This window comes from Eleutherodactylus coqui, chromosome 5 (assembly GCF_035609145.1).
Source record: "Eleutherodactylus coqui strain aEleCoq1 chromosome 5, aEleCoq1.hap1, whole genome shotgun sequence".
Taxonomy (NCBI): domain Eukaryota; kingdom Metazoa; phylum Chordata; class Amphibia; order Anura; family Eleutherodactylidae; genus Eleutherodactylus; species Eleutherodactylus coqui.
The window spans coordinates 11,422,929-11,439,011 of NC_089841.1; the positions used below are offsets into that span (position 1 = coordinate 11,422,929).

The following is a 16,083-nucleotide window of genomic DNA, read 5'->3' on the forward strand; positions in this document are numbered from 1 at the left end:
CGTGCATGTAGCAAAGCTCTGTGTGTGACGTGCATGTATCAGAGCTGTGTGTATGTGATGTGCATGTAGCAGAGCTATTATCTATCAAACACCGTAGAGGCGCAATAACGGTGACGTCATCACAGGTCCTTAAGCAGCAGCCGTGTGCTTACAACTCCACTATATTATAGCAGTCAGGGGCGCACTGCTCCACCAGAAACGCTGGTACTATAATGTACTAATAAATATAGAGAGGTATAAAAGGATGAGCGGTCTACAGAGTGACTGCTGCAGTAATCACCAATGCAGCTGATCTCTGTAAGGGGGCACAAACTTCTGCACATGGGTTCTATGTCCGCCGGCGGTAATAACTCGTACTCTGTGCTCGGTGAGGGGGCACTCAGTTTGTCACATGTCCGTCTGTTCCTAATAACTCGTTCGCCGCGCTCTGCGGTTCCTCGGGCTCTTCTGTCTATTTTCCCACATTCTGTAACAATGGCTGAGCGTGAGAAGTATTAATACGGAACATCTGGAGGGGCGAAGACTTCCTCATCAGGGGGAGCAGGAACTCCAGGCAGATGTGACATCTTCCAGAACCTAATACTTGTGTATATGAAATGATCAGATCTCGTAACATTAATCTCATCCCTGAGCGCCCCACAGTGGCCACTACTGAAACTGCAGCTGGCTACAAGTTAACCCAATGTGAACCCGTTCTAACTCGCTCCAGCTATTCCACATGGATGTGCCAACAGGGGATTGCCCCCAGTAACGCATCCTCAAGGGGTCACCTTTCTACTACATCACACTTCCTGCAGAGGGTGGGCTAAGAAATAGTGATAATCTTCCTCTGATTGGTGCAGCATATAACACCTGCTATCTCTGGCAACAAGGGGGTTAATAGTAATATCCAGTATTGATGGTGGTAGATGGGGGTACAAGCTAATCTACTATCCCTCTAGGTCTAGGGTGGGTTAGAGCTTAGCACAGAATTAATACAGCGTCCACCAGGGGGAGCTCCCTGTATACAGATCTAGTAGGGGGAAGCTCCCTGTATATAGATGTATACAGCCTCCACCAGGGGGAGCTCCCTATATCAAGATATATACAGCCTCCACTAGGGGAAGCTCCCTGTATACAGATCTATACAGCCTCCACCAGGGGGAGCTCCCTATATCAAGATCTATACAGCCTGTACTAGGGGGAGCTCCCTGTATACAGATCTATACAGCCTCCACTAGGGGGAGCTCCCTGTATACAGATCTAGTAGGGGGAAGCTCCCTGTATACAGCCTCCACCAGGGGAAACTCCCTATATCAAGATCTATACAGCCTCCACTAGGGGAAGCTCCCTGTATACAGATCTATACAGCCTCCACCAGGGGAAGCTCACTGTATACAGATCTAGTAGGGGGAAAAGCTCCCTGTATACAGATGTATACAGCCTCCACCAGGGGAAGCTCCCTGTATGCAGATCTATACAGCCTCCACTAGGGGAAGCTCCCTATATCAAGATCTATACAGCCTGTACTAGGGGGAGCTCCCTGTATACAGATCTATACAGCCTCCACCAGGGGGAGCTCCCTGTATACAGATCTATACAGCCTCCACCAGGGGGAGCTCCCTGTATAGAGATCTAATAGGGGGAAGCTCCCTGTATACAGATGTATACAGCCTCCACCAGGGGGAGCTCCCTATATCAAGATCTATACAGCCTCCACTAGGGGAAGCTCCCTGTATACAGATCTATATAGCCTCCACCAGGGGGAGCTCCCTGTATACAGATCTAGTAGGGGGAAGCTCCCTGTATACAGATGTATACAGCCTCCATCAGGGGGAGCTCCCTGTATACAAATCTATACAGCCTCCACCACGGGAAGCACACTATATACATATACATACAGCCATCACTAGGTGAAGCTCACTGTATATAGCTAACACCTGGGGGAGCTCTCTGCATACAGATATATACAGCCACCACTAGGGAGAGCTCACCACATGCAGATATATACAGCCACCACTAGGGAGAGCTCACTACATGCAGATATATACAGCCACCACTAGGAGATCACTACATACAGATATATACAGACACAACTAGGGGGAGCTCACTGTATATAGATATATATACCCACCACTAGGGGGAGCTCACTACATAGAGATATATACATCAACTACTAGGGGGAGCTCACTACATATAGATATATACAGACACAACTAGGGGGAGCTCACTGTATATAGATATATACACCCACCACTAGGGGGAGCTCACTACATAGAGATATATACAGCAACTACTAGGGGGAGCTCACTACATATAGATATATACAGACACAACTAGGGGGAGCTCACTGTATACAGATATATACAGCCACCACTAAGAGGGGCTCACTACATACAGATACATACAGCCACCACTAGGAGGAGCTCACTACATACAGATATATACAGCCACCACTAGGAGGAGCTCACTACATACATATTTATGCATGCAGATATATACAGCCACCACTAGGGGGAGCTCCCTATATACAGATATATACAGCCACCAATAGGAGAAGCTCACTACATACAGATATATACAGCCACCAATAGTGGGAGCTCACTACATACAGATATATACAGCCACCACTAGGAGGAGCTCACTACATACAGATATATACAGCCACCACTAGAGGAGCTCACTGCCTACAGATATATACAGCCACCACTTGTGGGAGCTCACTACATACAGATATATACAGCCACCACTAGGGGAGCTCACTACATCCAGATATATACAGCCACCACTAGTGGGAGCTCTCTGCATACAGATATATACAGCCACCACTAGTGGGAGCTCTCTGCATACAGATATATACAGCCACCACTAGAGGAGCTCACTACATACAGATATATACAGCCACCACTAGGGGGTGCTCACTACATACAGATATATACAGCCACCACTAGGGGGCGCTCACTACATACAGATATATACAACCACCACTAGGAGGAGCTCACTACATACAGATGTATACAGCCACCACTGGGGGGAGCTCTCTGCATACAGATATATACAACCACCACTAGGGGGAGCTCAGTACATACAAATATATACAGCCACCACTAGGGGGAGCTCACTACATACAGATATATACAGCCACCACTAGTGGGAGCTCTCTGCATACAGATATATACAGCCACCACTAGTGGGAGCTCTCTGCATACAGATATATACAGCCACCACTTGATATATACACACACATATATACACACACATCCAGCACTAGATGAAGCTCAGTGTATACAGGTATATACAGCCACCATTGGGGAAAGCTCACTGTATACAGATATATACAGCCACCATTAGAGGAAGCTTACAACATACAGATATATATGCATCCAGTACTAGATGAAGCTCAGTGTATACAGATATATACAGCCACTAGAAGAAGCTTACTGTATACAGATTATATAATAATATATATACACACACACACACATATATATATATATATATATATATATATATATATATATATATATACACATACACACACACACACACACACACACACACATCTAGCACTGGATGAAGCTCAGTGTATACAGATATATACAGCTCAGATTGAGCTCCATGATAAATTACCCTAAGTGGTGACAGAATTTTATTACTTACCTTGATCTTTGAATAGCTGTGATGAAGGATTTGGATACTGGGAACACCCTACAGTATTTGCTACAATGTTGCGATGCTGGACTTCTCACCGGCTGCTCCCTCTCCCCTCTCACAGCACAGAGAGACAGAAGCCTCAGAAACATTTGTCTGAGGTATTTTCCACCAGTTTGGCGCCACGTCTTCCTGTGTTGTCAGCACACAATGGCGCTGTCCCCATGCTGGGACTTATATGAAGGGACGCTACTGACCTGCCACACGGGGTCGGTGTGTTTGCCGGACTTTGCTGAGCTCATGCACTTTGGCTGTGGGGAGTCAGACTTCAGGTTGAAGATTGCTACGTTGCCATCGTAGAAGCCAATGGCCACCAGGTAGGGGTGATCCTTGTGGATGTCCAGGCACATGATGCCGCTCTCTGTGCTGAAGATGTACTCAGGGTGCGAGGGGTTCTTCAGGGTATACAGGAGCAGCAGCCCCCGGGTCTGCTTCATGAAGTCATCTGTGGTGATCAGAGGAGACAGGTGGGAGGGGTTAATACAGAGCACCAGGTACAGCATGATATACAGGTGAGCTCCGAATACAGTGTAGTATACAGGTGAGCTCCAGGTACAGTGTAGTATACAGGTGAGCACCAGGTATAGTGTAGTATACAGGTGAGCATCAGGTACAGCAGAGTATACAGGTGAGTTCCAGGCACAGTGTAGCATGCAGGTGAGCACCAAGTACATTGTAATATGCAGGTGAGCTCCAGGTATGGTGTCGTATGCAGGTGAGCTCCAGGTACGGTGTCGTATGCAGGTGAGCTCCAGGTACGGTGTAGTATACAGATGAGCACCAGGTACGGTGTAGTAGGCAGGTGAGCTCCAAGTACAGTGTAGTATGCAGGTGAGCTCCAAGTACAGTGTAGTATGCAAGTGAGCATCAGGTACAGTGTAGTATGCAGGTGAGCTTCAGGTACAGTGTAGTATACAGGTGAGCACCAGGTACAGTGTAGTATGCAGGTGAGCACCAGGTACAGTGTAGTATGCAGGTGAGCACCAGGTACAGTGTAGTATGCAGGTGAGCATCAGTTACAGTGTAGTATACAGGTGAGCATCAGTTACTCTGTAGTATACAGGTAAGCTCCAGGTACAGTGTAGTATACAGGTGAGCATCAGTTACACTGTAGTATAAAAGGTGAGCACCAGGTACGGTGTAGTATGCAGGTAAGCACAAGGCACAATGTAGTATACAGGTGAGCATCAGTTACACTGTAGTATAAAAGGTGAGCACCAGGTACAGTAAAGTATACAGGTGAGCTCCAGGTACAGTGTAGTATGCAGGTGAGCTTCAGGTACAGTGTAGTATGCAGGTGAGCACCAGGTACAGTACAGTATACAGATGAGCACCAGGTACAGTGTAGTATGCAGGTGAGCACCAGGCACAGTGTAGTATGCAGGCGAGTTCCAGGTACAGTGTAGTATACAGGTGAGCTCCAGGTACAGTGTAGTATACAGGTGAGCTCCAGGTACAGTGTAGTATGCAGGCGAGTTCCAGGTACAGTGTAGTATGCAGGTGAGCACCAGGTACAGTGTAGTATGCAGGCGAGTTCCAGGTACAGTGTAGTATACAGGTGAGCACCAGACACACTGTAGGCCCCTTAGTCCTTCATTAACACCAGTACACAAGTGTAAACCATAAGAGAGAACAGGAAGACATGGACAGGTCCAGCAGTGACCCCCTGTGGTCAGCTGCAAGTACTGCAGCCAGTAATTGGCCGTCTGTAGTTCATGGTCCACCTGCAGAGGCTGTGTATACAAGTGGATATAAACCGTCTGCACCCCCCTCTTACGATGCCTGGGTTTGGTTTTTACCATCAATGTGCCCGTTATCTGTACAATCACACTGAAAGACAAGCGGGCATCTTTTAGAGTGGAAACATTGGGCAAAAAAACCGTAAATAACGTGTTTACATCAATCTGCACACCCATAACTAATACTTGGCCGATGCAGCCTCTGACTTCACGATGGCATTCAGTGTTTTTGGGTGGGTGTCTATCAGCGTGGCACATCTTCACTTGGCGAGCTTTGCCCGCTCTTCCTTGCAGAAGCTCCAAATCTGTAAGACTGCGAGGGCATCTGGTGTGTAGCGCCCTCTGCAGGTCCCACGGATCTTCAGTGGGGTTCAGGTCTGGCGGGCCATTCCAAAGCTCTGATCTTCCGGTGCAGCCGTTTCCTTGGTGATTTGTCGGCCTGCTTTGGGTCGTTCCCAAATCCATCTTCATCTTTTCTGCAGAGGCCTGAAGATTTTGTGGCAACAAGGACTGATATTTGGGACTGTCCATAATCCCCTCCCACTTGACTAAAGCCTCAGTTCCATCAGCAGAGCAGCCCCCACATAATACTGCCCCCACCATCCTCACTGCGGTCTGGAGGTCTTCTGGTGACGGCAGGGTTGGCTTTACACCAAACATCCCTTCTGGACTTCTGGCCAACAAGTTGCCCCTTGGTCTCCTCAGACAGAACACGTCCCCCACAGACTTCGGGCAGACGGGATGGGGGTTTTGGCTTGGAGGTTCTTGCTATAGAAGGGCTCCATCTTGTCCCCTTCCCCACAGCCCGGATATATGAAGAACATGAGAGATGGTTGTAGCATGACTACACAACCAGTCCTTGCCAGAACCTCCTACAGCTCCTCTAATATTGCTGTGGGCCTCCTGGACTAATCCTCTTCTGGTCTTTTCATCAGTTTCTGAGGGCCGTCCAGTTCATGGTGATGTCCCTATTGTGTCATTAATCCCCTTCTTGCTGACGGTCTCCCCTGTGCCCCATGGTATATGTGATGCTCTGTAAGATCTTTACCGTCCAACTAAGAAAATGTCAGGAAACTCATCCTAGAAGAGGCGAACTTTATATGGGGGACCGAGAATCCCTGTAAGTACTGGCAGCGGAGCGCTGACTGCTGTCTATCAGGAGGTCACATCTGATTGGCTAATGCTGAACACAGCCACACCCCCGGATATAAGAGGGTGTGAACACTTATGCAACAACAGTATTATGGGGGGGGGGGGGGGGGGATTTCAGTTGGTTTTTCAGTGGATTGTACAGATAACGGGTCACATGGAAGAAACCTGAAATCATTCATCTTTGTCGGGTTTTCTTTTTAACATGGCCAAAGCCTGGCACTGTCAGAGGGGGTGCAGACCCTCCAGGGTATTAGTACATGACGTGTATCACCCAGCAGTACATGGCACACTGACGCCCCCTATAACGCACATATCCGCTGGACGTGTCACCTCACATACACCCTGATGAAGGAGCGCTGAGCTGATGGCGGCGTGTAATCACCTGATGCTGACCGCAGCGGACATGAAGCCTCTTGCTTCGATGCCCAATCATCACCCAGACGGCAGCAGCGTTATGGGGACGGCGGTCAGTGGTCCGGAACAAGTAGGATGTGATGAGCGGGAGAGCAACTCCCATAGGCAGCAGTGATGGGGGGCCGAGAGCTACATAGTGAGAGCCGGTGACACCCCTCTACATGACCCTGACCCTCTCAGGGGCCACAACCGCTGAGCCAAGAGCTATGAGGAGGGGGGGGGGGGCAGTGACCACAATAGCTGGAGGGCCACAGGTTGGAGACCACTGATGAACATCATCAGCCATTAGGATATGACTTACAAGATCCAAATCCCACCGCGAACAAGTCCTTGTATCTGGGGTTCCTGTGGGGAGAGAACACAGAGTCAGGGGTGGTGATGAAAGAGTTAATAATAGACACGGCTAATCTGCTTATATAATGGATAGTTATGGACATTGTTACAGAGCGGTGGATCAGACTTATGTCAGGTTGCATCACCTCACTGCTGCCCCCACTTGTAGACTTGTAGTGATTCCACCCTGTCAGAGTCGGCCTGCCTTCGTAGAGGCTCGCTCTCGGCCTGCCTTCGTTTAGAGGCTCGCTCTCGGCCTGCCTTCGTTTAGAGGCTCGCTCTCGGCCTGCCTTCGTTTAGTGGGTCTGTATTAGTTTAGTGGGTCTGTTCTGTTGTATGTATTAGTTTATGGGGTCTCGTCTGGGGTCTGTATTAGTTTATGGGGTGTGGTCTGGGGTCTGTATTAGTTTATGGGGTGTGGTCTGGGGTCTGTATTAGTTTATGGGGTGTGGTCTGGGGGTCTGTATTAGTTTATGGGGTGTGGTCTGGGGTCTGTATTAGTTTATGGGGTGTGGTCTGGGGGTCTGTATTAGTTTATGGGGTGTGGTCTGGGGGGTCTGTATTAGTTTATGGGGTGTGGTCTGGGGGTCTGTATTAGTTTATGGGGTGTGGTCTGGGGGTCTGTATTAGTTTATGGGGTGTGGTCTGGGGGTCTGTATTAGTTTATGGGGTGTGGTCTGGGGTCTGTATTAGTTTATGGGGTGTGGTCTGGGGTCTGTATTAGTTTATGGGGTGTGGTCTGGGGTCTGTATTAGTTTATTGGGTCTCGTCTGGGGTCTGTATTAGTTTATGGGGTGTGGTCTGGGGTCTGTATTAGTTTATGGGGTGTGGTCTGGGGTCTGTATTAGTTTATGGGGTGTGGTCTGGGGTCTGTATTAGTTTATGGGGTGTGGTCTGGGGGTCTGTATTAGTTTATGGGGTGTGGTCTGGGGGTCTGTATTAGTTTATGGGGTGTGGTCTGGGGGTCTGTATTAGTTTATGGGGTGTGGTCTGGGGTCTGTATTAGTTTATGGGGTGTGGTCTGGGGTCTGTATTAGTTTATGGGGTGTGGTCTGGGGGTCTGTATTAGTTTATGGGGTGCGGTCTGGGGTCTGTATTAGTTTATGGGGTGTGGTCTGGGGGTCTGTATTAGTTTATGGGGTGTGGTCTGGGGGGTCTGTATTAGTTTATGGGGTGTGGTCTGGGGTCTGTATTAGTTTATGGGGTGTGGTCTGAGGTCTGTATTAGTTTATGGGGTGTGGTCTGAGGTCTGTATTAGTTTATGGGGTGTGGTCTGAGGTCTGTATTAGTTTATGGGGTGTGGTCTGGGGTCTGTATTAGTTTATGGGGTGTGGTCTGGGGTCTGTATTAGTTTATGGGGTGTGGTCTGGGGTCTGTATTAGTTTATGGGGTGTGGTCTGGGGTCTGTATTAGTTTATGGGGTGTGGTCTGGGGTCTGTATTAGTTTATGGGGTGTGGTCTGGGGTCTGTATTAGTTTATGGGGTGTGGTCTGGGGTCTGTATTAGTTTATGGGGTGTGGTCTGGGGTCTGTATTAGTTTGGAGGGTTATTCTGGGTCTGTATTAGTTTATGGGTTGTGGTCTGGGGTCTGTATTAGTTTATGGGTTGTGGTCTGGGGTCTGTATTAGTTTATGGGTTGTGGTCTGGGGTCTGTATTAGTTTATGGGGTGTGGTCTGGGGTCTGTATTAGTTTATGGGGTGTGGTCTGGGGTCTGTATTAGTTTGGAGGGTCTGTTCTGTTGTATGTATTAGTTTATTGGGTCTCGTCTGGGGTCTATATTAGTTTATGGGGTGTGGTCTGGGGTCTGTATTAGTTTATGGGGTGTGGTCTGGGGTCTGTATTAGTTTATGGGGTGTGGTCTGGGGTCTGTATTAGTTTATGGGGTGTGGTCTGGGGTCTGTATTAGTTTATGGGGTGTGGTCTGGGGTTTGTATTAGTTTATGGGGTGTGGTCTGGGGTCTGTATTAGTTTGGAGGGGTATTCTGGGTCTGCCTTAGTTTTGTGGGTCTGACCTGAGGTCTGTATTAGTTTAGGGGCTCTGCAGAATCTCATGTTACACCTCTGATGTTGAGGAAACTCACAGTACATCCCAACTGCAGCAAAGCAGCCTTGTCAAGACAAGCAGGAGTTTCATTTTTATCCGTCAGTCAGTGACTGACATGAAACTTTAATTTCCTGCTTAAAAAGAGGTTCTGCAGCAGCATACGTGTGTACTAAAAGACTATTTGCACGTTGAGGTTATATTGTCAGCAAAAATCCCACTAGAACTGCACCTCTGAATGCCCCCTGATGTTCCCTGTACTGCCAATGATTAACCCATTAGGGGTCCTGTGCACATAGCAACTGTGTGCTGTGCGACCAACAACCACATGCTTCCACTGCACATTATTGTGTTTTGACACAAACCAAAGGCACCAACCAATGCTACGGACAAATAAAAGCTGCCAGAGAGAAACCGGGGGTCATTCTAGTACCCCTCATCACTGGCTTCTAGAGTAATGCAATACCAGCACCCACCAGCAGAGGGCAGTCACTGCCAGGCGTTTGGCTTTTTCACACTGGAACTTCCACAGCGGCATCAGCGTGCCCTCCTGGTCCCTGAACTCGTCCGCCACGTCCTCAAAGTACTTGAAGTCTAGAAAGAGAAGATGCAAGAGCGCCAGTCAGCAGAATCTCAAAATTTCAAAAACTGTCATGGTACTCGCACGCCAGGCAGCTTCCACGCAGGAGGGATACTTTTCTCCTATTACAAGGCCCCTGGCACGTGAGCGGCTTACCTCCCAGACCCATATTATTCTGCAACACGCACTACCAAGTTTTATCACACAGACTGCATGAAAAAACTCACAGCATGCAGAATCCTAACGAGATCTGCGGACAAAACGCGTTCATCCAAGTCAGCGGAGAGAAAGAATAAGAAAACACGGGCGCCACCTGCAGGTGGTCCTTTTATAAAAAAACAAACAGGCAGATAAAAACAATTAGGTTTTTTCAAGTTTTTTTTAAATCGAACTTGAAAAACGGATGGCAGACATAAAAAAAAAGACTGCCCACGAGAACCACGCACGAGGACTCCGGGAGCTGCACACGGATGAAGGAAAGGTCCGTTTTCGTGTATATAACAGTCATTTTTTACGCAGGTCTTCAGCTTCTGTAGCCTTTTCTGGCCCGTTGCTTCTGTAGAACAGTCTTCTGAGGTCTCCTAGAAGTTACTTACATCAAGGAGCGGCTCGCATTTACCAATGACCGAGAAGAACAGATCTGTCAGTAACCAGGCTCTGTGTGCTCTATTTAATGGGTAAAGCACCTGTGAGCCCCGTGCTGCCATCTCATCTCCTTACATGGAACCCCATCTGCCAGCTAGCTTTGTAAAAGTTATAGACACAGAGGTTCACTTACCTGCTCTGTGGATGATGGGAGGTACAGCTGTGTGGTATTAGTTACATTACATAGGGGGTCACTTACTTTCCTCCTGTACTGTGGGGGATGGGCGGTACAGCTGTGTGTTATTAGTTACATTACATAGGGGGTCACTTACTTTCCTCCTGCACTGTGGATGATGGGCGGTACAGCTGTGTGTTATTAGTTACATTACATAGGGGGTCACTTACTTTCCTCCTGCTCTGTGGATGATGGGAGGTACAGCTGTGTGTTATTAGTTACATTACATAGGGGGTCACTTACTTTCCTCCTGTACTGTGGATGATGGGCGGTACAGCTGTGTGTTATTAGTTACATTACATAGGGGGTCACTTACTTTCCTCCTGCACTGTGGATGATGGGTGGTACAGCTGTGTGCTATTAGTTACATTACATAGGGGGTCACTTACTTTCCTCCTGTACAGTGGATGATGGGAGGTACAGCTGTGTGGTATTAGTTACATTACATAGGGGGTCACTTACTTTCCTCCTATACTGTGGATGATGGGCAACACAGCTGAATGTTATTAGGTACATCACATAGGGGGTCACTTACTTTCCCCCTGCACTGTGGGGGATGGGCGGTACAGCTGTGTGTTATTAGTTACATTACATAGGGGTTCACTTACTTTCCTCCTGCACTGTCGATGATGGGCAGAAATCCAGGGACTTCCAAGGGGTTCACTTACTTTTTCTTGCAAATGGTATACTTGTACATAGTAACAAGCCCACTACAGGGTAAGAACACTTAGTCTCCCACAATGTAGCAGTTCCTGAGTCACATACGGTATACTATGGATGCGCTACAGTATATGTGGTTCATGGTAATAAGCGCCAGCATGTGATGTAAGCGATGCGCCTCATACCTTGCGTGACATCATCAAACGTGTTCTGGTTCACCATCCGCTCCATTATTTTGCTGGATTTCTCTACCTTGGTGATGTCATCACTCTGCTCCGATATAAGGAATGGAGAAGTCAGTGATTACAGGGGAGAATCAGCGGGTATAGCAGTCTGTCACTGGCTGCAGGCGGGGACTGTTACCCAAGAGACGACCTGATGCTGTAGGCGGACTTCCGCAGGACCTTAGAGGGGCAGCGCTGGGGTTGCCACCCGGCCGGTAAGACATTGGCTCAACTGGGATTTATTTTTTACCGGCCATATTAATGACAATGAATACTAATAATCTTTATTTATATGGCGCCAACATATTCCGCAGCGCTTACACAACAGGGTGAATAAAAACAAAACCATGGTTCCATGTAGTAACCAGCTGATGGAGACAGTAGGGGGGGTGCGGGGCTTCAACGAGCTTATATACTACAGATAATGGGGGGATACAGAAGGTAAAGGAGGTGGAGATGTGCGCGGTACGGCGGCGCTGCGCTGTGGATGAGGGATACAATGTAGGGGGGCGCTGTGCTGTGGATGAGGGATACAATGTAGGGCGGTGCTGTGGATGAGGGATACAATGTAGGGCGGTGCTGTGGATGAGGGATACAATGTAGGGCGGTGCGGCGCTGTGGATGAGGGATACAATGTAGGGTGGGGCGGTGCTGTGGATGAGGGATACAATGTAGGGCGGTGCTGCGCTGTGGATGAGGGATACAATGTAGGGCGGCGCTGTGGATGAGGGATACAATGTAGGGCGGCGCTGTGCTGTGGATGAGGGATACAATGTAGGGCGGTGCTGTGGATGAGGGATACAATGAAGAGCGGCGCGGTGCTGTGGATGAGGGATACAATGTAGGGCGAGGCTGTGCTGTGGATGAGGGATACAATGTAGGGCGGCGAGGTGCTGTGGATGTGGGATACAATGTAGGGCGGTGCTGTGTTGTGGATGATGGATACAATGTAGGGTGGTGCAGTGCTGTGGATGAGGGAAGCAATGTAGGGCGACGCTGTGGATGAGGGATACAATGTAGGGCGGCACTGTGGATGAGGGATACAATGTAGGGCGGCGCTGTGGATGAGGGATACAATGTAGGGCGGCGCTGTGGATGAGGGATACAATGTAGGGCGGCGCTGTGGATGAGGGATACAATGTAGGGCGGCGCTGTGGATGAGGGATACAATGTAGGGCGGCGCTGTGGATGAGGGATACAATGTAGGGCGGTGCGGTGCTGTGGATGAGGGATACAATGTAGGGCGGTGCTGTGGATGAGGGATACAATGTAGGGCGGTGCTGTGGATGAGGGATACAATGTAGGGCGGCGCTGTGGATGAGGGATACAATGTAGGGCGGTGCTGTGGGTGTGGATGAGGGATACATTGTAGGGTGGGGCTGTGCTGTGGATGAGGGATACATTGTAGGGCAGTGCTGCGCTGTGGATGAGGTATACAATGTAGGGCGGCGCTGTGGATGAGGGATACAATGTAGGGGGGCGCTGTGCTGTGGATGAGGGATACAATGTAGGGCGGTGCTGTGGATGAGGGATACAATGAAGAGCGGCGCAGCGCTGTGGATGAGGGATACAATGTAGGGTGGGGCTGTGCTGTGGATGAGGGATACATTGTAGGGCGGTGCTGCGCTGTGGATGAGGTATACAATGTAGGGCGGCGCTGTGGATGAGGGATACAATGTAGGGGGGCGCTGTGCTGTGGATGAGGGATACAATGTAGGGCGGTGCTGTGGATGAGGGATACAATGAAGAGCGGCGCAGCGCTGTGGATGAGGGATACAATGTAGGGTGGGGCTGTGCTGTGGATGAGGGATACATTGTAGGGCGGTGCTGCGCTGTGGATGAGGGATACAATGTAGGGTGGGGCTGTGCTATGGATGAGGGATACATTGTAGGGCTGTGCTATGGATGAGGGATACATTGTAGGGCTGTGCTATGGATGAGGGATACATTGTAGGGCTGTGCTATGGATGAGGGATACATTGTAGGGCTGTGCTGTGGATGAGGGATACAATGTAGGGCGGTGCTGTGGATGAGGGATACAATGAAGAGCGGCGCGGTGCTGTGGATGAGGGATACAATGAAGAGCGGCGCGGTGCTGTGGATGAGGGATACAATGTAGGGCGGCGCGGTGCTGTGGATGAGGGATACAATGCAGGGCGGTGCTGTGGATGAGGGATACAATGAAGAGCGGCGCGGTGCTGTGGATGAGGGATACAATGAAAAGCGGCGCGGTGCTGTGGATGAGGGATACAATGTAGGGTGGGGCTGTGCTGTGGATGAGGGATACAATGTAGGGCGGTGCGGTGCTGTGGATGAGGGATACAATGTAGGGCGGCGTGGTGCTGTGGATGTGGGATACAATGTAGGGCAGTGCAGTGCTGTGGATGAGGGATGCAATGTAGGGCGACGCTGTGGATGAGGGATACAATGTAGGGCGGCGCTGTGGATGAGGGATACAATGTAGGGCGGCGCTGTGGATGAGGGATACAATGTAGGGCGGCGCTGTGGATGAGGGATACAATGTAGGGCGGTGCTGTGGATGAGGGATACAATGTAGGGCGGTGCGGTGCTGTGGATGAGGGATACAATGTAGGGCGGCGCTGTGGATGAGGGACACAATGTAGGGCGGGGCTGTGCTGTGGATGAGGGATACAATGTAGGGCAGCGTGGCACTGTGGATGAGGGATGCAATGTAGGGCGGCGCAGTGCTGTGGATGAGGGATACAATGTAGGGCGGCGCTGTGGATGTGGGATACAATGTAGGGCGGCGCTGTGGGTATGGCATACAATGTAGGGCGGCGCTGCGCTGTGGATGAGGGATACAATGTAGAGCGGGGCTGCGCTGTGGATGAGGGATGCAATGTAGCGCGGCGCGGTGCTGTGAATGAGGGATACAATGTAGGGCGGCGTGGCACTGTGGATGAGGGATACAATGTAGAGCGGGGCTGTGCTGTGGATGAGGGATGCAATGTAGGGCGGCGCGGTGCTGTGGATGAGGGATACAATGTAGGACTGCGCTGTGGATGTGGGATACAATGTAGGGCGGGGCTCTGGATGAGGGATGCAATGTAGGGCGGCGCTGTGGATGTGGGATACAATGTAGGGCGGCGCTGTGGATGTGGGATGCAATGTAGGGCGGCACTGTGGATGTGGGATGCAATGTAGGGCGGTGCGGCGCTGTGGATGAGGGATACAATGTAGGGTGGGGCTGTGCTGTGGATGAGGGATAAATTGTAGGGCGGTGCTGCGCTGTGGATGAGGGATACAATGTAGGGCGGCGCTGTGGATGAGGGATACAATGTAGGGCGGCGCTGTGGATGAGGGATACAATGTAGGGGGGCGCTGTGCTGTGGATGAGGGATACAATGTAGGGCTGTGCTGTGGATGAGGGATACAATGAAGAGCGGCGCGGCGCTGTGGATGAGGGATACAATGTAGGGTGGGGCTGTGCTGTGGATGAGGGATACAATGTAGGGTGGGGCTGTGCTGTGGATGAGGTATACAATGTAGGGCGGTGCTGTGGATGAGGGATACAATGAAGAGCGGCGCGGCGCTGTGGATGAGGGATACAATGTAGGGTGGGGCTGTGCTGTGGATGAGGGATACATTGTAGGGCGGTGCTGCGCTGTGGATGAGGGATACAATGTAGGGTGGGGCTGTGCTGTGGATGAGGGATACAATGTAGGGCGGTGCTGTGGATGAGGGATACAATGAAGAGCGGCGCGGTGCTGTGGATGAGGGATACAATGAAGAGCGGCGCGGTGCTGTGGATGAGGGATACAATGTAGGGCGGCGCGGTGCCTTGGATGAGGGATACAATGTAGGGCGGCGCGGTGCTGTGGATGAGGGATACAATGTAGGGCGAGGCTGTGCTGTGGATGAGGGATACAATGTAGGGCGGTGCGGTGCTGTGGATGAGGGATACAATGTAGGGCGGTGCGGTGCTGTGGATGAGGGATACAATGTAGGGCGGCGTGGTGCTGTGGATGTGGGATACAATGTAGGGCGGTGCTGTGCTGTGGATGATGGATACAATGTAGGGCAGTGCAGTGCTGTGGATGAGGGATGCAATGTAGGGCGACGCTGTGGATGAGGGATACAATGTAGGGCGGCGCTGTGGATGAGAGATACAATGTAGGGCGGCGCTGTGGATGAGGGATACAATGTAGGGCGGTGCTGTGGATGAGGGATACAATGTAGGGCGGTGCGGTGCTGTGGATGAGGGATACAATGTAGGGCGGCGCTGTGGATGAGGGATACAATGTAGAGCGGGGCTGTGCTGTGGATGAGGGATACAATGTAGGGCGGCGTGGCACTGTGGATGAGGGATGCAATGTAGGGCGGCGCGGTGCTGTGGATGAGGGATACAATGTAGGACTGCGCTGTGGATGTGGGATACAATGTAGGGCGGGGCTCTGGATGAGGGATG

At 50.3% G+C, this 16,083-nt stretch overlaps 1 protein-coding gene across 1 annotated transcript in view; it reads right to left on the reverse strand.

Annotated features, from left to right (window-relative positions):
• The window catches only part of DNAI1 (dynein axonemal intermediate chain 1), a 138,824-nt gene that overhangs the window by 99,346 nt on the left and 23,395 nt on the right, over nucleotides 1-16,083 (reverse strand). Inside the window, exons 11-14 of the mRNA XM_066601824.1 lie at nucleotides 11,616-11,700; nucleotides 9,847-9,964; nucleotides 7,297-7,340; nucleotides 3,888-4,135 (exon numbers count right to left, since the gene is read on the reverse strand). Of these exons, the coding sequence (XP_066457921.1) occupies nucleotides 3,888-4,135; nucleotides 7,297-7,340; nucleotides 9,847-9,964; nucleotides 11,616-11,700 (495 nt within the window). The remainder of the gene's footprint in view (nucleotides 1-3,887; nucleotides 4,136-7,296; nucleotides 7,341-9,846; nucleotides 9,965-11,615; nucleotides 11,701-16,083) is intronic.